This window comes from Micromesistius poutassou (genome assembly GCF_964030765.1).
Source record: "Micromesistius poutassou genome assembly, chromosome: 12".
NCBI classification, from domain to species: Eukaryota; Metazoa; Chordata; class Actinopteri; order Gadiformes; family Gadidae; genus Micromesistius; species Micromesistius poutassou.
This window is the reverse complement of record NC_140282.1, coordinates 15,531,777-15,552,938: the sequence shown is the minus strand read 5'-3', so window position 1 is coordinate 15,552,938 and position 21,162 is coordinate 15,531,777. Positions and strand designations below refer to the sequence as shown.

Here is a 21,162-nt window from a genome sequence, read left to right as displayed (position 1 = left end):
TCTGCCTGTCTTGCTGTCTGTTTGTCTGTCTCTCTGGCTGCCAGTCAGCGTATCCTCAGAAGGCAGAAATTCATTGTCCTTGCATTGACCCTGAAAACAATGATTTTTGATCAACAAACACTTTGTTGTGAAACAGGAGACCTTTATTGTGAAACAGAACGGCTGTGAGCCGAAAGCACCATGTTCGAGAGAGAGAGCTGGATAGATTGAGGCACAGAAAGAGAGAGCGGGAGCGAGAGAAAGCAGTAAAGGAGCAAGAGGTAGAGAGAGCAGGATGGATCAAGGAAGGGAGAGTGGTAAAGAGTGAAATTGACAGAGAGAGATAGCAGGATAGATTGAGGTAGTGACAACGAGGGAGAGAGGTATGAGAGAGAGAGGAAGAGAAAGAGAGGTAAGAGAGAAAGAGAGAGCGGGCTTGCTCAAGGAAGAGAGAGAGAGCAGGATGGATCGTGGTAGAGGGAGAGAGATCACTAAAGATCGAGGAAGAGGGAGAAAGAGTGAGATGGACCAGGATAGATCAAGGACACTGGACACAGGATAGATGGAAGTAGACAGAGAGGTATAGAGAGAGCAGGATAGATTGAGGTAGAGAGAGAGAGAGAGCCCTGATGAACCCGGGCTGGGCTATTGATTCACTGCAGGGATCACCTTCTATAGTGCGCATCTCTAGGCCTCATTAGAAAGAGCTTATTAGCTTAGGGAAGCATTAGCTACAGTCCCTAACGTGAATATTACAGCTGCGCTTTCCTCAGACCAGTGGTCATTAGGAAACATGATCAGAAATATTACTGCTTCTCGGAACACTGTTTTTACACAATAGAAGAGAAGAACATAGAAAATAATGATGAGATAAACAGGTATGATTCTCTCATTACATTACAATGCATGACATGATGTCATTCATTCAGATGTTTTCATCCGGAGCCACTTACAGAATTATAGGAGCACAGTTCAGCATCATTCTCAGCGAGGGTTAGGCTAATAGCGGCTCCTTTTTTCATTTATAATGAAAAACCATACAGATATAAACCATACAGAGCAACACTTTGCTGTTTCTCTGCTCAAAAGTATAATGATTTGCAAATAAAAACTCCACAAAGAGATATAATTTTGCTTTGTTCAGCTGAATATTCATATGGAATGAATTACTAAGTTAGAGATCCACCTTTAAGGATTCATTCAAAAGCCACTTAGCCACTGTTCATCAGCCACTATCCCTCGTTGTTAACCGCTGTTGAACTATGAATCATATTCTCACATTAAAGACATAAAGTAAAGCTCTTTACCCTCTGCAGCAGAGTTTACAGCCTTGACGTGGCACCACTGGGCTAATACCATGGAGGTTGCTAATCAACAAAGAGAACAAACCAAATCCTATCTGGACAGGTATGCTCTGAGAATCTACGTAGTATAGATTTGGAACACATCTAAATATTCCACAATCGTGATTCTTTAGCGTGTGTGTGTGCGTGCGTGCGTCTGTGTATGTGAGTATGTGTGTGTGTGAACGATATCCAGTTGAACCAGGGTTTCTCCTCTCAGGAAGCCCAGAAATTAAAGAAAGGTCACCAGAAACTTTCGGACACTTCTCTGGTTTGGACCCTAGTTGTTCCACAGGGCAGAGAGTTTAGCGGTTGGAAGAGAAGAAACCAAAAAACATCTGATGTGTATTCTGTAAGTTCAAGGAAACCTGCGGTCAGTGTACATCTGTGTGTTTTGTACAACAAACATAATCGATGCTATAGTCTTAAGGTCAGGGAATAGTTTAATCATTCTCAGAGAGGGTTAGGCTAATAGCGGCTCCTTTTTTTCATTTATCGCCGGTGAACGAAACCATACAGAGCAACACTTTGCTGTTTTTCTGCTCAAAAGTATAATGATTTGCAAATAAAAACATCACAGAGATATAATTTTGCTTTGTTCAGCTGAATATTCATATGGAATGAATTACTAAGTTAGAGATCCACCTTTAAGGATTCATTCAAAAGCCACTTAGCCACTGTTCATCAGCCACTATCCCTCGTTGTTAACCGCTGTTGAACTATGAATCAGATTCTCACATTAAAGACATAAAGTAAAGCTCTTTACCCTCTGCAGCAGAGTTTACAGCCTTGACGTGGCACCACTGGGCTAATACCAAGGAGGTTGCTAATCAACAAAGAGAACAAACCAAATCCTATCTGGACAGGTATTTCTCTGAGAATCTACGTAGTATAGATTTGGAACACATCTAAATATTCCACAATCGTGATTCTTTAGCGTGTGTGTGTGCGTGCTTGTGTGTGTGTGTGTGTGCGTGCGTGCGTCTGTTTATGTGAGTATGTGTGTGTGAACGATATCCAGTTTAACCAGGGTTTCTCTTCTCAGGAAGCCCAGAAATTAAAGAAAGGTCACCAGAAACTTTCGGACACTTCTCTGGTTTGGACCCTAGTTGTTCCACAGGGCAGAGAGTTTAGCGGTTGGAAGAGAAGAAACCAAAAAACATCTGATGTGTATTCTGCAAACCTGTAAACTTGCGGTCAGTGTACATCTGTGTCTGCACATCTGTGTTTGTACATCTGTGTGTTTTGTACAACAAACATAATCTGTGCTATAGTCTTAAAGTCAGGGAATAGTAGGCCTACCAGGCAACATTTTATTGAAGCTGCGTCAGCAGGTAGGGAGGGAAGGTAGGGAATTGCAACGTGGAATACGGCGATACTTAAAACAAATAGCATTGAAAATAGGAAAAGTGATTCATAAACAATGTAGCTCGGAGGGTGTCGAGTAGAGAGAGCGAGGTTTAGAAATACGTGGATGTATTCACGACCGTAGATTCTTTATGATTGAACCAGTTCATGATGTTGCTGAGCTTTAAATCATAGCTTGACCTATCGGCGAGTCATTTTGTCTGGCGAGTCATTGGTTTTGAGAGGGATCATCAATACGGTCGCGTATCAATACGTCAATGTCCCATTTTTTTCTATCGGTGGTGTGTGTGTGTGTGTGTGTGTGTGTGTGTGTGTGTGTGTGTGTGTGTGTGTGTGTGTGTGTGTGTGTGTGTGTGTGGCGTATGTGTGTTATGCTCTCTGATACAAAAAAAAGAAGAAATATGACGCTGCGCACGTGCGTCTGATTATTATTTGTATTACGACGATAATCCCCTAATGGGTTCCGTCCGCGCTTCCAACTCTTCCTGCGCCAATGAAACCCTCACTCCACTCCGGGTTTTACCACTCAGTGGTGCTCCGCTCGCGTCTCCGCCGGGTTTGGTTAGACACAGCAGCTCTCTGCTTGTGTGTGAGTGTGTGTACACACACAGAAGTTTATCGGAACGGAGGTCACTACAAGATATCGATTTCAAAGTATTTGGCCCTAAAGTGCAGCGCATGTCGCGGGAGGAGAGATGCGCCGTGATGGACGTTTTGCGTCAACGTGGTGGGCGTGATGTTGTGTTTTCTTTATAAACACCCGAAACCCTGACCCAAACCTCGCATTCAGCGGTTTGCATCTACCAGAGGATTTATCAAACCGTGTTTTTAATTTTTTTGGTTTTAATCTCACCAACTCCAGGATTTATCCGTGATGACCGCTATGTGGGGAATACAAGTGGCCTTGTGTACTTTATCCGTGCTGTCCCTGTCGTCCGGAGGAGACGTTAAGGCACGGAGCTGCGGGGAGGTGAGGCAGGCTTATCACGCGCTGGGATTCAGCATCGCCGATGTGCCTCACCAGGAGATATCAGGTAGGCACCACTCCGGTAAAAAACCCTTACCTTCTGTCAATCACACATCCAATGACAGCCTACAAGAGAATACAACGATGGACTCCGGTCTACCTGGGACTGCTTTACAAACCTCGGACGCCTGCTGCTGTAGTAGGACCTAGTGTGCAAGTTTGGGTTCCTTCACTTACAACGAGCCGCAGTGAAAGTGACTTAAATAGCATCGCTTCCTTCCATCACGTAGTTAAACAGGGTTTGTTAAAATATGGATGATGTTGCGCCGTCAGTCGATAGGAGCTGTCCATGGTACACTATTCCTGTTCATGCTGATCGTGGAAACAACAAGTTGTGTTTCATTCATAACTTGGGATGGAGTATATATAGTGCTTTGGGTCTTGGGTGAAATTTCGCTCTGTACTCTTAACGCCATCTAATGAGGAGTATGCTCTCTCTGCATGGAGTTACCGTGCTGCCTTCAGTGTTTGGGTCCTCATATGTTTCTGTGAACATAGTGACACTCTTGTTGCTTGATTTATGTTTTATATTACAATAATGCTTATAATTCGATCCAAAGAATACAAATACAATGTGTTACAGAAACATTGCAAAACATTTTATATACAATATATATTATATCCAAAGGCACCATAGTTGTGTGTGACATTTTCAAACTACTGTGACCAACTAATAACCTGGCTGACGGATAACTTAAAATGCATAATTTAAGATTAGCTCTCGAAGTAAAATAGGCTATTTACCATAATATATATAACAATATGACGAATAACACAAGTTCAATATAAACTACCCATTTAAGTAGACTAGGCACATGGTTTTCAGAAGAATAAAGCATAGAAAGGAACATAAAATACATGACAGAATTGCATCTCCTTCCATCCATTTCAGTGAAAAGATGCTCAGACCTGTTGCCGTATTCAACACGGTGCTGTCAGGAGCTTTCAAATAGAAACTAGCCTATATTATTTAACAGTAGGGGGCTCTGTACACTCGAAACGCATTTGCCAGAGAAGACTTTTCTCAAAATGCTCAGGAAAACATTTTCTTCCGTCGATTTTTTGCTCTTTTGATGTAGACGTCTTATATTGATGGTTGTCATAACCTCTGTTGTGATCTGTAATGTTTCTACATTATGTTATCGGTTATATAAGCCATATGTATATTATGTTATCTGTTATATTATTTATATGATGCTATCTGTTACAATATCTTCATTATGTTATCAGTTATAGTCGAACTAAGAAAGGCTTCTCCGATCTGCAAACGAACCTGTCAAGCCAGACTTTCTACTGCCGAGCTGACACATTGTGGAGAAAGGATTTTAATGGTCGCAAAACGCACACCTGTGTATCATGGTCTATACGCTTATTTTGGGACATTACCTGTGTGTGTGTGTGTGTGTGTGTGTGTGTGTGTGTGTGTGTGTGTGTGTGTGTGTGTGTGTGTGTGTGTGTGTGTGTGTGTGTGTGAACTTTGGGTTTCTCATCCCCTCATGTAGGCCTACCAGTTACAATTGCAAATGCATAAAATGAAGTATTGAATTGACTACCTTGCAATTTGAATGCATTGAGTGCATTAATAGTGGTTGGCCGCACGCACAGGCGCCAACACACACACACACACACACACACACACACACACACACACACACACACACACACACACACACACACACACACACACACACAGATCAAAGGAGAGCGAGAGATGTTCATTCACTAACAAAGCATTATCATCATAACCCGTAAATAGAAGTAAAAGGGTATGTTGGACACGGGGCACGGTTGTTGTGTTATTGACCAGTCCGTCAGTCTGGGCCCTACCTGTCAGCTACCGCGGCGGTTGTTGGACTAATGAGGTCAATGGAAATACAACGCGCTTAATGTCACGGTCGTTTCTAACCACCGCTAAAAGCGAAGTTAGATGGATAAGGATGCAAGATGCACAGTAAACCCAGAGGCATAACTGTAAGCTATTGGCGCCTTCTCCACCATTGTGGCGTGCGTCCGTCAGATGAGAACGGTGCGCGGCTTTTGATCAGTTAACCTTATAGGCCTAGTCCACAGTTTATCTTTTAAAGACTAATTATGTAAAATGTCCTCTTTAAAATGTCTTAAAACGACTAAACCAATTATATATATATGAGTTGAGTTATTAATTATCCGAATTGTTCCAACAATGTTTAAACCCGGAGAAATCCGTAGTTTATTCACGGTAACGGTCCGCTTCTATTGTTCGCATGTCAATGGTGTCATATGGCCTTTACCTTTACCACCTTAGTTCCGGGGAAACACGCAAAAACAGTAATCCACTAGCGTAGGCTACTAGCACCTAATTTATCGATATGATATTTCAGTTACCAGATAGCAATTCAAATTATGTTGCTTGCGGCAATTTCATTAAAATGAAATCACATAACTTGAATAAAACTTTAACTTGTCTGTAAACATGATTTCTGCCTAAGCCACGTCAGCCACGTGTTTCCCCGGCAATGGTAGTGAAGACAACAACTCCCAGATTCCCTCTCAGCTTCAGACGTAATCAAACTGTATATTTATATTGTTTTCCTCCATTATGGTGCATTTGTAAATCCACCTGTGTGCCCTCTCTGCATCAGTTCATGGTGAAAATTTGTTGAGTATTTAAAGGAAAACACAAATCTGTCACAAGGTTACAATTCAAAATATAATGGAAAACATTGCAGCGAGGCTCTCAGGCATTCTGTATTGCTATATTGCTATATCTATTCCCCTGTAGATGAACTCATTTAATATAATCCCTGTTGAGTCAATAGAAATATAGGCAAGTCTTCTGTCCTCTTTGGTGTCTTTTGGTTTGGAAAGTTAACTTTTTAAATGTCCATGAGCCACAATCTATTATTTAAATGAGAAATGAATTCATTTGAATTGATTTATAAAGCCATGGACTTTTAATAGTTCAAATGTGTTGCAGACACATTTCTGCTCATGTTCAAAAAAACACATCACACATATCTGAACCAAATTGAAGCTGACTGAAATTAAGTATGCAACACATTTTGGCCCTAACCGATTAAAACAATGATCAAATATATGACACACTCTCTAATTGTATGTGTGTATGCAGTGTCTGAAATTCGGCCAAAATAGGCGCTAGACCACAGGGCTAGTAACTTTCAAAAGTTACTAGCCCTGGTGTAAAGTTACTAGACCAAGCAAATCAATGTGTGTCGTAGGCACTCGCATCACGTTTTCACATCACACATCACAATTTTCAGAATGAAAATTAAAAAATAAGCCATTTGGTGGACTTTCAGCTCAGAAAAGATAGAATTTCATCATGGACATTATTATTGTTATTTTTTATGTGTGTTTTCAGCTATTTTTGGCATGATTGTTTTATCAGTATAAACCACTATAAACCACACCACTGACGGAGCATGATGATGTAAACCTCTCTTGGACAGCATCTATAAGATTGATTGCGAACATTTATTCATTCATTCTTCATCCAGTACATTTCAATGCTAGTGCTGATTATATTATTATACTATTACACAGAGCTAAGGGTGGTATAGGGCCAAGCCCTTGGACTTTCAAGGCCCTTCCCTACTAGAGCATGGAAACCTGACCAGAGCTCTGTCACATCAGCGCGATAAATAGAATAGAATAGAAACTTTAATTACCACACAACAATGTTGGTATTATTTGGCATTGAAGATTTAAAATTTAAAACGGCTCATTATGTAGAGTAGCCAATGGGGTCGGTCGTTTCACTTGATATAAAGGTTCGTTTTTGTGATTAAAATTAATTTAAAATAGGACGTGAGTGTGCGATGAAATTAGTTTATGTATGACAACGCAAATTGTGCATAAATTAGCCTAGTCTAGCCTATGTGCGCAGAGCAGATTATGGGAAACGTAGGTGGCATCAGGAGTTTATTAACCACAGAAAACAAAGGGACGTCTACTTTGGAAGTCTTTCTACTTAGTAGTCAAAGCGGATATGAACCTGTTTATGTCCAATGTATGGGTTGTGGATATTCATTTCGTTAAATTGAAGGAGAAGATTTCATTGAGTTGACCCAGAACTTAACGTTGGTGCTACATGGATCAGTGGCAGGCAGCGCAGGATGTAGCCTAGTTGATTGCCTAAAACTTTGATGGATGGATTATGTAGGCTAAAGAGTTATTTCAAGGAAAAGGGCCTTTCGTCAATGGTAAGAGTTGATTTTCATATCAATAAGCTGCTTTCGTGTTAACGTTAATTTTACTTCACTGGGGTCACTCGTGTTTGTTTCATTTAGAGACCTACGTAGGCTACCAACAGAGCCTCTTGTGTTCATTTTTGGGATTTTTTCTTGTTAGCTTGGGCCTTTTGTGTGGGCCTTTGAATTCATTTAAATTGGCTATATGATTGGGCTATGTGCGCCTGTGTTTAAAGTGGGACTCGATCGACTACTCACGTTCAAAGCCACATTTCTATGAAAATGTTTAGAACCTCAAGAATAGATTTGATGATTTAAGCTACTCTATTGGGTTTATATATTTGTGAATCTGACTGAAAATGTCAGTGCCTCACCAGCCACAAACCTCACCGCACTGCTGTTATTCACATCTCCTCATTTACATCTCCATCCATTTTTTATGTTTTATAAAAAGTGCTAGTTATACAAATCACCCAACATTTAACAGTGTAGGCTACACGATTAGCATTCAGGAAAACTCAAAAAATATATAAAAATATAGGCTACTATAAAAAATATATATAGGCTACTCCTGTTTCACCTTCACTTCTAAAACTAAGATTATGTTTACCGTGAAAAATTATGTGGCTTACCCATGAAATTGATCGCAAACTTTATTAAATGGTATCCTAGCAACATCTGATAAACCTACGGGTTATCAGAAGGGACAAAAAACATTTGAATAAACAAATTATGAAAACACGTCTGCAGCGTGTGCTAAATAGGACCAATCTTATGCTGTGCAAGAGAGGTTTACAATAGCAAAAATAGGTTTGCGATGACGGCCGCAATGCTTGTAAAAGCCTATTTTTCAAATCTATTTTTGAAATCAAGGATATCGATCAAAAGTAGCAACACATATTAAGGCAATTTTTGTCTTGTAACAAAATCACTGAAAATATTAAGACCAATCATTTTAAAATATTTATTTAGTATTTCAAGGCAAATTAATTCAGGCACATTATGAAGGTATTTCCAAACCTTGAATGAAAAGCAAAGTGTGCTATATTATCAGAAAAACTTTTTGGTTGGTCTTAAACTGACACTAGCTTTGTTAGCATATGTAACAACCGTCATTGAACAACACCTGCATGGTAATTGCTGATCTACAAATGTCGCTGTTTGCTATAATCAACATTAAACCATCTGTTTTTGGGAGGGTGGTGCACAGTGATCAAACAATCATTAAAATTCACATAAACCATGTTCTCACTGTGTAATTGGATTTTGAATGTCTTCAAATAACCTTTAAGTAAATACCACCAGGTTAGAGTCCTTGTATGCTGCTATAGGAAAATGACTTCATTAGGGGTAATTAGCAATGCTAATAATAGCATTTAATGTATATGTGTGGAGTTAGCGGGATTAGCATCCATCCGTACATGATATGCTAATGTGACGCCACTTCCCTTCTGGCTACAAAACACACTTTCTTTACTCATTTGCATATGCTATTGAAAACTTTAGGCCAATATACAACTTTTTTCTGAGTTGTGTACACAGAATCAGATATTTCAACAGCACAACCTGAGGCAAGCTTTTGATTGCTAACGAGATACACAAAAAATAAACATACAAATTAAAAAAACTTTCATCTTACAAAATTGGCAACATTTTCTATGCATTTTACCCTTCATGTTTACTCCCTAAACACTGAAATGGATGATATATTTGAATGTATTTTAATATGATATAGTTATTTGTGGTTGATATGTAAGGCTACAACTAAACACAACAGAAAAACCTTATATTGATCCTCCAACCCTTATCTTCTGGCCACCTGCACACCACCGATGTCTTTTCCTCTGCTGCCCCAGCACTCTGGATACCTCTCCCTGCTCACACACAGGGTCCTGAAACCATTATTTTCTTAAACTTTCATCCTGTGTATTAAGCCTCCCCTTCATATCACAGCTTTTCTTCCCCTGTTCTCTATCCTGCCCATATACTCTGTCCCCCCAACGTAACTATGTGGTCTCCTGGTTGCTTCCTTCTTCGTCTGTCGTTTGTTCCTCTTTTTTTTTTTAAACATCACATTTTAAACCTCAGATGTTTACCCTAAAATGCGACCGTGGGACCTTTGAAAGGTTCTTCATGTATATATAATTACATTTTTTAGAAAGAATAGAAATACAGCTGCATGTTGGACCATTAGGAGTTACACCAACTTTAGCGGCACGTTGTAACTTTGTGGTGTAAACCATTCCGTCATAGTCAGTGCAGTCCTTGGCAGCCGGCTGTATTTGTCCGGGGAGAATAGTAATAACTGTTTTGGCAGTGAGTTGGACAAGACGTAATTGGTTCTTTTAGCCTTCTGGGATGGAGGTCAGCCATGTTGATAAATAGAACTTCTCCTCTCCTGCTCCTCCTCTTTCTCCACAAGGGAGGCACCTGGCTGCTGCTGCCTGTAGTGGTGGGAGGGATAGGGAGGGAGGCTATCAGTAGCTCTCAGTAGTTTGAGTTCCGTTTGTACAAGGTACAAAAACCGTGGGTTCTGTCAGCCCAACCAACTCAGGAGAGGAGTGGAGAGGAGAAGAGGCGAGGGGAGAGGAGGTGAGGGGAGTGGATGGGGTGGAGAGGAGCGGAGTGGAGGGGAGAGGGAGGGAGCGGCGAGAACACGAGAGGAGGGGAGCGGAGGGGGTTGAGAGCAGTGGATGAGAACAGTGACGAGAAGAGAGGAGAGGGAGACAGGAGAAAAGGAGGTGATAAGAGGTGACAAGAGGAAACGAGAGGAGGTGATGACAGTAGAGGAGAGGATGAAGTATGACGAGCAATTGCGGAGGGGGGGCTGAAAAGAGCAGCGCGAGGGCAGAGGAGAGTGAGGAAAGGACAATAGGTGAGGAGAGACGAAAGAGGTGCGTATGAAGAGAGAAGGGAAAAGCAGAGGAGAGTGAGGAAGGAAAGGAGAGGATGAAGTATAAGGAGACGTTTGAATCAGCATCGAGCGGACAGCCGTGTGGTAACCCAGTGGGTCTGTTCTCCTCTTGTCCTCTCTCCTCACTTCTTCTCCTCCTCTCCTCCTCTGCCCTCGCGTCCATCTATCGCCCGGTTCAGAGAAGGTCCATTACACGCTAGTCAGTCACAGCACGCTTACAGTCATGAGTGAGCCCAGCGTGTGTGTGTGTGTGTGTGTGTGTGTGCATGAAGGTGTGTACGTTTTTTCTCAGTTAGTCATCAATCAATGCGTCACACCTCCAGAATTTCTTGTCAACCTGCTGTTTTTAAGAACAATTGAGCGGAGAGCCATGAAAAGCTTCTGACACCGACCTGGGATGTCTTTCATGGCAGAATTAGCAGCCAGTTAAAACAATTTCACAAGCGTTACCATGGCACTAGCTTTACCATGGCAGCATTAGTGGTGTCGCACTTCTCAGCAACATCTTTCAGGCTGTTTGGTTGGTTGTCTTGTCATTTATGTTGTGTTGTTGTCATTGGTAACACTTCACATGAAGGGTACATTGATTGACCGTTGATTAACATTAGTTATTACACAGCTCTTCTCAATGCTGTGGAACGCTCCGTTCACTTGCATGGGCCTTCCTGACTTCCGGTGGTGAATTATTTTTCAATAATGACCGTTGCTAAGCATATAATGACCGCTGTCAAGGAAAGTGGATTTTTTCGCATCTTTCGTATCACTCCGCAAGTAGTGCGGTAACTTATCAACCCCAGCGGATTTGGTTGCTAAGCGACGTCAACGTCTTTGGCAGACTATTTCTCTGCTGATCAACACTAGGAATGGTAATTGTAAAAAAAGATGTCCATGTAAAGAGACCATGTAAAGTTATTTTTTCGTTTTGGCCAGTAACCGTGTAATAAGTGGGATAATGTATGGAACCTAACCTAACCCTAGCCCCTATGCTAATGCTATATAAAAATGCTCATTAATGCATTAATGTTGATTATTGGTTTATTAATGTACACTTATTGTGAAGTGATACCTTGTCATTTTTGTTGGAATTATTGGTTAAAATTAATTTGTGGCATCACAGTGTTACATATCTTATCTATAAATTTACATACACGTACATTAGCCCTAGCAGATAACGGAATTCACATAGTGTGCACAACCAAATACCAAAGTTTATACTCCCAGGACTAGGGCTGTAGTCAACCAAAGAAAATCTTGGTTGACATTCTACCAACTACGATTCTTTGTTTGTGGTTCAAGGTTTTATTCTGTGTTTATTAAAATGTCCTTATTGATGGCTGCAATGCGCGCCAAGGTGCTAAGTCTGATATATTCATACTCGAAGACTATCGTGCATTAAACACAAAAGTTGACGGAGCATCACAGACAACATGAAAAAAAAAAAAAAAAAAAAAAAAGATAAATACATCTCATGTCCCTCTTGCCCCTGAAAATAATGGATTAAGTAGCATTTTTTTCCTCAAAAAAGTAACCCCAGCGATGGTCCTCAGCAACTGTATATCGACCAACCAATCAATCAACTCACCAGAACTTGACAGCCCTACTAAGAACATTACCAAATTCATGTTCTGTAAATATGTATCCATTTTAATCCACAAGCAAATTGAATTAAGTAAACAGAAAGAACATACTTACATTCTATTTTTAGTACATTTACATTAGCATGTTCGTAGCTGTGTCAGGCACAGTTAGCTCCCTCACTAGCTCATGAACATCTTCAGGGACAGGAGTTGATGAGATGTGAAGATGAGCTGACACACAAGGACACACGTGCACTGCCATGCGTGCATATGTGCCTAAGGAGAGCCAAATGTGTCAGGTCTCACAACTCACTCCAATCTTCACTCCCACTTTTGTTTCCTGATACTGGACATGAATGACAAAGAGATCACCAACTATTCTCAGTTCTTGTTTTCTGTTTTGAGTCTGAGTACCACCTGTGTGGTACTGTTGCCAAATTTGATGAAGCATGTTGAAGTGTTTGTCTGTCCACAATATTTGTTTTGGAATCAAAAGGAAGTGTATAAAGATCATGGGACTCAGGATCAGCAATTATTAGGTTTAATACATATGCACAGAGAAAAGTACATTCAGCTAAGTATTCTGATAAGAAGTATAGTATATGCATATGGGTAAAACAATATGAAAAGGAACAGGAAGCTGGGATCTGATTATGGGAAATGAACGAAGAGGTGCCATACGACCACCCTCAACACATTGCATGCATACATTGCACATACAAGCTTACAAGGAACCATGTGTGCGCCCAGAGGCTCAGTGAAAAGACCCTTCAGCTGGCTTAGGAGACCAAGACAACACTTTCACTTTCACTTTTCAATCAGCTGCCAGTCTAAATCAGTAATGGAACACGGATTAGAGATTCCAACCCTCTCAAGCTGCAAAAAGCCGCTGGAGAATAACGGCGGTAAGTTTGGGAGGAAGTGTGTGATTGAAGTTTGGGGATTAGCAGGTCGCACGTCGGAGAGGGATATAGTGGAATAGAAACAGGAGAGGATAGGGAGGATATGAAATGCCAGTTCAATGGAAGGTATTTGTGAGTTTTGGATTTACATCCCACTGTGTGTTCCACTGTCACTGGTGTATCCTGTGCTGCAGTATAAATATACCCTTTTTATGTCTTTGAGCTTCAACATAGTAATCTTTTAAATTGTGTCAATGTTACTAAAATAAGAGTGCAATTAGGATAAACTATTTTTGCTGCCAACTAGTTTGTGAAAGTTACTCTCTGCTCCATTCAAACTGTCTTTTACTATACTCTTCAACATAACAATGAAGGGACACCAGTGATGGGGTATATGTGGATGTGTGGAGCTGTGTCTTGTCAGCAGTTAATGTTGATGGCCACGCCCGGGAGGCGACAAAGCTTCTCGGCACTAAAAGTATAACACCACGATGTGTGTGGATGTGTGGAGCTCCGTCTGGGCAGTTGTTAATGCTCATACACACGCGTATACAAGCGTAAATAACACTACACTTTAAAAGCACTACTACTGCTTTTATTATCCTCCTCATTGAACTCTAAGGCCATCCACTGCCACCAGGAAGGAAGGTTCTGTGTCCGAGGCTTTTTATACTCGCCATATACTATACTATTTATACTACGCCATTTTTTTGTTGATGTGGCATGTTCTCCCTGTGTCCACATGGGTTTCCTACAGTTGCTGCCGTTTCCCCCACACCAAAAACATGCCACCTACCCATAACCAAGGCCAGGGTACTACAACTGGAGTTTGTTCCCGGGAACTAACCTTTGTGGCAGCCAACTGCTCCTAGCGGGTTAGCATAGTGCTATGATACTACAGTTATTATTATTATTTTAAATCAAGCATAACTATGAGTACTTAACATATAGTTTTGTATACTATACTCAACTATCCAAAATCATAGTACTTATTTTCTGTCAATATATTTGTTTAAAAAAAAACGGCCAAAAAAAACCTACAATCAAATACATGTGCATATGCTACAGCATATGCATTTTGATTTATTCATTGTTGCCAAGGAGAGGTAGCCAAATCCAAATGGTTAGGATGGTAATTTTGTAGTGTTCGAGACACTTGCATATGTCACCAAGTCTCCACTGACTCACAACCACCCACTCCTGCACTCATCTCAGAGTTTATAACAAGACAGAGCCGGGCTTCACCTGCCCACTACACAAGATTACATCACAAAGAGAAAATCCCAAAAATGATTCTGCAGTTTAAAACAAGAAAAGTTACAGGTTGAACAACGCAAGGTTTGGGAAAAACCTCTCACACATGACACCTGAGTACAGTAGTATACTGTCGAAAATTACAGATATTCATCTCCCGTTCACCCTCACCCCCAGTTGCACCATAGCTGCAATAATATCCCTGTCATTACCAAGACACATGTTCCCGCTTCTGGAAGCATACCAGATATATTGCTCCGGCCGCTCTCCTGGTCCCTGGGAGCCCTCTGTCTCTGCGCGGTGATCTGGATATAGCCCTGTAGTCCCCTGCTCTGCACGCTGATGAGAGAGTGTGACTGAGAGGCGTGCTCCATACTGGGCTGTGGGGAAGCGATCCCTTGTGACGTTTCCCATCAAGGTGTCAGGGATGTAAATACACATCACACCTGGGACTTTTTATTTTTGTTTTTCCCGACACATGCGGGTACACACTGGATGAGGCGAGGCGCTAAATAAGTCGGCCCTCTGAGATTCAGGGTGGAGGGATGGTAGGGAGAACGAAAGGCGGGACGACGGGTACACTGATTAACGTGGCGGTGTTGTCGCGGCAACATCACACGCCCATCAACGACAGTAAACAAACTTCACATTGGCAGCTGCAACGAGTTGTTTATTTGCAATTATTTCCACTTTCACAATTTCGTCCCCTGAAGTCAAGTTGAGTTTGGTGGAAGAATCTGCCCCATGTCTCTGAACTGTCAAGCGTTGTTATGCTAGTCCTGACACGGTTAGGAGACCCAGACCCTGCTAGATGCCCCCCATCAAACACATCCTCAGCTCCAGTCACAACATCCACACCCACAACAATGAAAAGAAGACTGCAGGGGGTACTGTATTAGCAAATATTTCTTAGATGCAGAAAAAAGATTTTCAGATCGTTAGAGAGCATATATTGTGTACAATATGTGCTCTTAAAACCAAAGGCTTGTGTTGTTTTCCAACACATAACAATGAGAAAATGGTGGCCTGGTTCTTCTGGCTTGTTAAGTTCACAGGACCATTTCACATACTCTCCCTCCCATGGCCTGGGTTTCATTACATGCTAGGAATAACAAGCTGTTTGAATGACAAAATGCAGCATAATACAAATTAAATGATGCTGGTGTCCTCCAACGCCGGTCCGAAAGCATCAGCTGATCTCATAAGTCAACTTTGTTTTTACTGGGGGACTTTAGACCATGCTAGGGGAGTGTTGCTCAACCTAAGGGACACGGGCCTATCTGGGTTTTTTTTCCAGTGGGGGTTACAGGAAGATTTGGAAAATAGCAACACATTATTATTTTTAAATGTCCCTGTTCATTTTTCTTGTTAAAGTTTTGTGCAGGTCTAAAACAATGGTAACAAGTCTGAAAAAATATATTTAACTGGGGTGCCGCTTATTTAGTTTAGCATAATGAGTCAATAGTATGCGGTAAGGCTGCTTTTATCCTCCTCTTTGCCGGGTGTTAACAGCAGTCCTTGTTCTAGCACAGGATGCTACTTCAAATTGGTTGGGATATCTGTAGGGGGTACACTACTCAGAGTTAAAGGGCTGGGATATCTGAGATGGGGATGGTGTAGAGGAGCTAAGATATTCTGCGTAACATGAGCAGGGGTATTTTCAATGCTGGGAAGCTATCTATTCTATCTGTCCATGAGGCCCTCTACAGCCATCATCCATAGACAAAACGACACGAGCTGAATCTCATCCTGAGATCTAAGTTATGTATCCTGTCCACTAGTGTGTCATCTAGTTCCACCATCATCTCGTCTAAATCTCATCAAATGTTTCCAGATATCTGCTTCATGTTCCATTATTGAAACAAATCAAACAACTTGTATTTATTCATGGGAGAATGAGAGCGGCTAGCAAGCATTTGTAACCAGAAAACCGGAAATACTTTTAGAATGTTTCGTGGCAAGTCACAATAGTTATCATTTTACTAAAATGAGCTAAAAGTGCCCATGACATTCAGGGCACCCAACCTCTTGCGTGTGTTGTTCGTAAGCGGACGGGTGCCGGGTGCCGTGTGTTTGATTAGCAGGTCTCGTCGATCGCACTGTTGAACGTGCGTGGCCTCAAGGTGACATCGAGACGCATCACAGCGGGTGCGTAGTGTAGCGAGCATGCTAATCAGCCCCCGCTTTGGCAAATGAGGTTGTTATTAGGAATGCTTTGGTTTCATATGCAGTTAGCCCGCAGACGTGAGATGACAGTCAACTCATCCTGCACACAACTCACAACTTGACAAGAGAGTGTGTGTGTGTTTGTGTGTGTGTGTGTGTGTGTGTGTATATATAAAAAACATATATTACATATGCATTTTACAAAATGCATTTCTACTGCTCATATTTGATCATATTCTTTCTTTCTTTATTTCCATTGTTTTGTACTTACATTAGTAATATTTTATTAATAATGATATTACGAAATATTTCACACTACGAGTCAACTGCAAATGGATCGAACAGCAACAAAAACCAATGGGATAAAAGCAAACATTTATCTCCCAGTGGCTTTAAAGATAAGCAATTCAGCTGAAGCATGTTTTCTGGGAGGGGGGTGGCAACGCTGGGGATCGAACCATGGACAGCTGCACTTTACTCCAGGAATAGCCTCCTTCGTGCTATGCGGTGCCACTGCTTTATGTTCCCAAACAAAGTAACCCCAGCCAGGCCTTAGTGTACCTCTGGGGAGATGACCTATCTAAGCTGCTGGTAAATGAGGGGGCAGGCACTCTGCACCCTGGGGTGTTGGGCTGGATGTGTAGGGGTACCTTAGTTGTCTGAGGCCCGAGCTGAGTCCTCCCCAGCTAGCATGACACATTGAAAAATATACTACTAAAACAAAAAATATATTTTATATATATTTGTTTAAAATGTCAAGTGTGTTGAATGATGACGTGATAATGCCCTTTAAATAAGTGATAATGCACTTTAGATACATTTATTTGAAACTTGATATTCATAAATCGATGATACTTTGTTGACGCTGCAAAACAACATTTTAAATCCACTTCTAGTGTATCGAGTACTCCAAACATGGCCGCACTCCCATTGACACAAACCCAGAGATCCACTATGACATCAGAATGTGACTCCATCTTCTTCTGTCCAGCAGCAATGCAATCACAAGTGTAACAACTGGTTAAAATGTGCGACATTCGGGGTGAGGGGGCAAAATTTATAAAATGTGTTTTTACGTGTTATCCTTAATTAAACTAATTGTTCTAACGTAATGTTAAATGATCATATAGATGTAACATTTATACATACAGGGAATGGTTTGCCCAGCTGGTTGACCGCTGATTGGCTGTTACGTTACGTCACCCAGGGAGTGAACACTGATTGGCTATCATCGCCCGATTCACGTCTCTACGTTACGTTGACTTTGTATGGAGTCGTGTCGCCCCGTCGCGTTTGGTGTGAACGCACAGTAATGGAACTGCAACCAAGTTCGATACAATGGGGCCCAATAGAGAGTGCCAAGGCTCTCCATAGATGAGTTCTGTGATAGCTCAGTTCACAACAACAAAACACACAGATCACTTTGGTCTTGTCAATTGAACCATTTGGCAACTTTTTAAAAGTAAACTTTCCATTCAGAATCTTATTGGCATCCATTTCGGCGTCTCGTGCTCGCCATCCACTCAAAACGTAACGTTAGCCTAGTCTTTGGCCGGTTCGCAAGCCCAAACAAGTGTGTGCGGCGTGCCTGTTGTTTTGTTTCCGGTCTAACTAGATCCGGTGTGGTGTTGTCGTTTTTCTAACGTTACTAGTTGTTGCAACAGCATGTGAAAAAACTACAAACTTTGCTAGGCCAAAAAGAATGTTAATCGCGCAATAAAAAAATTGACACAGTTAAAATGGGTTTGCGTTAACGCTGTTAATAATGCGTTTAACTGACAGCACTAATATATATATAGTAGGTCAGGTAATCAAACCCCTAACCCTGGCAGTGTTAATGCCATGCTCTTACCAGTTGAGATGGGAATTGCCAGGGAATTGAACACCTAACTGCTCCTAGCCACTAGCAAGTGGCTGTGCATCCGCGCACATCCATTCTGCTATCAGCTAGTAAGGGCTTTCTGGATATGTCCACGGGGAAATCTGGGGTGAGTGTTTACATGCAAAAATGCAAAGTTTATACTGTTTCGCCACACTATTTGAGTTAAACGAGCATGGTGCTGTCTCGTAATGAACCAACTCATGTTACATAGGTCTTGGGATGGTTTTCTGAATGTGTTTAGAAGCCCCAAAAGCGGATAAAGAGCTTGCCCCCATAGGTTAGAGTTATAGCTATTCCATAGCGCCGGCAGCCAGTGCAGATCTCTGGATTGGTCGAATAAATTTTCGTCTGGTTTTTAGCTTCCCTCAACATGGGGTGTCCCTCAGGAAAACAATAATGGGGTTAAAAATCGTCGGGAGTATGGTCAGGGTACTCTGTACCCAGATCATATTAATGAGTTGGGGAGGACTACTTGAGGACTACTGAACCAATTAACCACTGAGAGAGAAATATGAAAATGTAAAGGATGAGATGAAGAAAGACAAAGAATGACTTGTAAAGAACCACCTTTTAAGTAAGTTAACACAATCTTTGTTTGTCACTCATAATCCTCCTCAACGCCAAGGGTTAGGCCAAGTTCAGTGCAATTTCGTAGGGTTGTCCATAAAGTTTAATGTCTAATTCCCAGAGCTCCCTCTGTGTTTTTCTGAGTTAATGGTATATCTGTACCCTCAATATGAATTTATTGCAGATCTATTTAATCTGCCCCATAATGTATCATTCTGTGACATCAGAAGTTCACATCAAGACTACATTTCTACTATAATGTAGTCTGGACTATGACTACTATGTTATCCCATCTTTGTCATTATCTCATCTTGCCTCATTCATCCTCTCATCTTGGCTCATTCATCCACTCATCTTATCTCATTTTATTCTCTCATTTGATCTAATTTCATCCAATCTATATTTGGTATCTAAGACTAATAAAATATCCCAACTGAGACACCCCACTGTGAGGTTATGTTAAAAACAATTATGTCAGAGTAGTCAGGAGAGATAAGGATAACTTGGAGAACATAACATATGGCACATATGGATTAAAATGTTTTATATTAATGCAAGTTTCAAATGCAGAACATAAAGGTTCAAGTACCCTCTCAGAATCAATATTAGACCCGTCAATCTCTGCCATTGAATATTCTTTATACCTGCTTATTTTAACTCAGACGTCTGAAAACATTGCGATCTGCCAGCTATTAATTATCAAGGACATAGAACAAAGCAGTTGAGCATGACCTTATTCCTAGTATGTATGTGAATAGTCAAACGGAAATAAGCTAAGACTGATAAATGACCTGTGGATATCATAGGACTTTGCTTGATTAGCAAATGACCAGAGGCTTTGATAGTGAGCTCTATGGCGTTATAGTACAAACTTTGGGTATTTGGGTAAATAACAGATCAATTATTACCAGACTTACGCATGTCAGTATTGACATTCCCTGCAGCAGTAGTGTCCAAAAATACTATTTGTCTTACCATTTGTCTTTATTTTATGATTAGTCTTCTCTCTGGCTTTTCATAAGCCTTTATATTGAAGTAGAATACACACATGTTTTTTTAGGATTTGGCCGATGGGTCATTAATGTTTGAGAATAGGTCACAGGTGGAAAAACAGAAGGGCTTTGTATTCTGTCTTATTCCACACAGTGAGTAATTGTAGAGGGCTGCGCTACACTATTGAGGAACCCAACCAGTGATTCATGAAGTCCTACATCACATCACGAAGGATGGGGCAAGATTCAATGTAGAGCTAATTAATTTTCAACGGTGTGGCCGTGTGGGGAGGGACTCATCAAAGAGGAGTCTAAAAATAGCCAGGGTGTTCTGAAATGCATTAGAAGATAACAGAGCAGTGAAACAAATGGTTTAGCAGGTCAGGTGATCACACGATTACACACGTGATTTTGGTCCTCCTGCAGGTCCGCGTGAGTTGTTCTGCTTCTGTGTGTTTCATTCAAGAACAACATTAATTGTATTTTACAACCCAAGAACCACCCCATTTCCTCCGTATAGAAGCTGAAGTCCAGAACACTTTCGGGAAATATATCCGAGAGGTTAGAAATCCAACGTTAGTTACTTCTGAGCCAGAAGCTTAATAACCAAAGCCCTGAACAACCCAGGTTTTAGACCCCCCCTTAGCCACACATAAACCATCAAAACTTTGTTTTTTTTCATCAACACTTTTACACTGTTTAGCCAAAGCCACAACTAAACAATTTATTTATTAAATGAATATTCATGTATTAATTGTATCTTCACACAGTGACTGCAGAAATTCACACAATGCTATGGAGTTCTTCCAGCCAGATAGTCAGCCGGTGAATAACAACCATGAATCAGAAAAGCAGTATCAAAGTAAAGTAACTCGATTTGCAGATGGATTTGAGGACGGCGTAACGATTGACATGTTATATAATTCATATTTTTAAATTAAGTGTCAATCATTTTTTTTCTATTTCTACACAACATCTGCTAAATGGTTTATTTGATTATG

The 21,162-nt window shown here is 41.0% G+C and overlaps 1 protein-coding gene across 2 annotated transcripts in view; it reads left to right on the top strand.

The window, feature by feature from the left end:
• Positions 1-3,358: 3,358 nt before the first annotated feature.
• LOC311356499 (glypican-6-like) overlaps positions 3,359-21,162 on the top strand; it is a 126,017-nt gene continuing 108,213 nt past the window's right edge. Inside the window, exon 1 of one of the 2 annotated variants that reach the window (XM_084476289.1) lies at positions 3,359-3,724. In XM_084476289.1, the coding sequence (XP_084332415.1) occupies positions 3,565-3,724 (160 nt within the window). In that variant the 5' untranslated portion in view covers positions 3,359-3,564. The remainder of the gene's footprint in view (positions 3,725-21,162) is intronic. The other variant, XM_084476290.1, reaches the window with a different exon arrangement.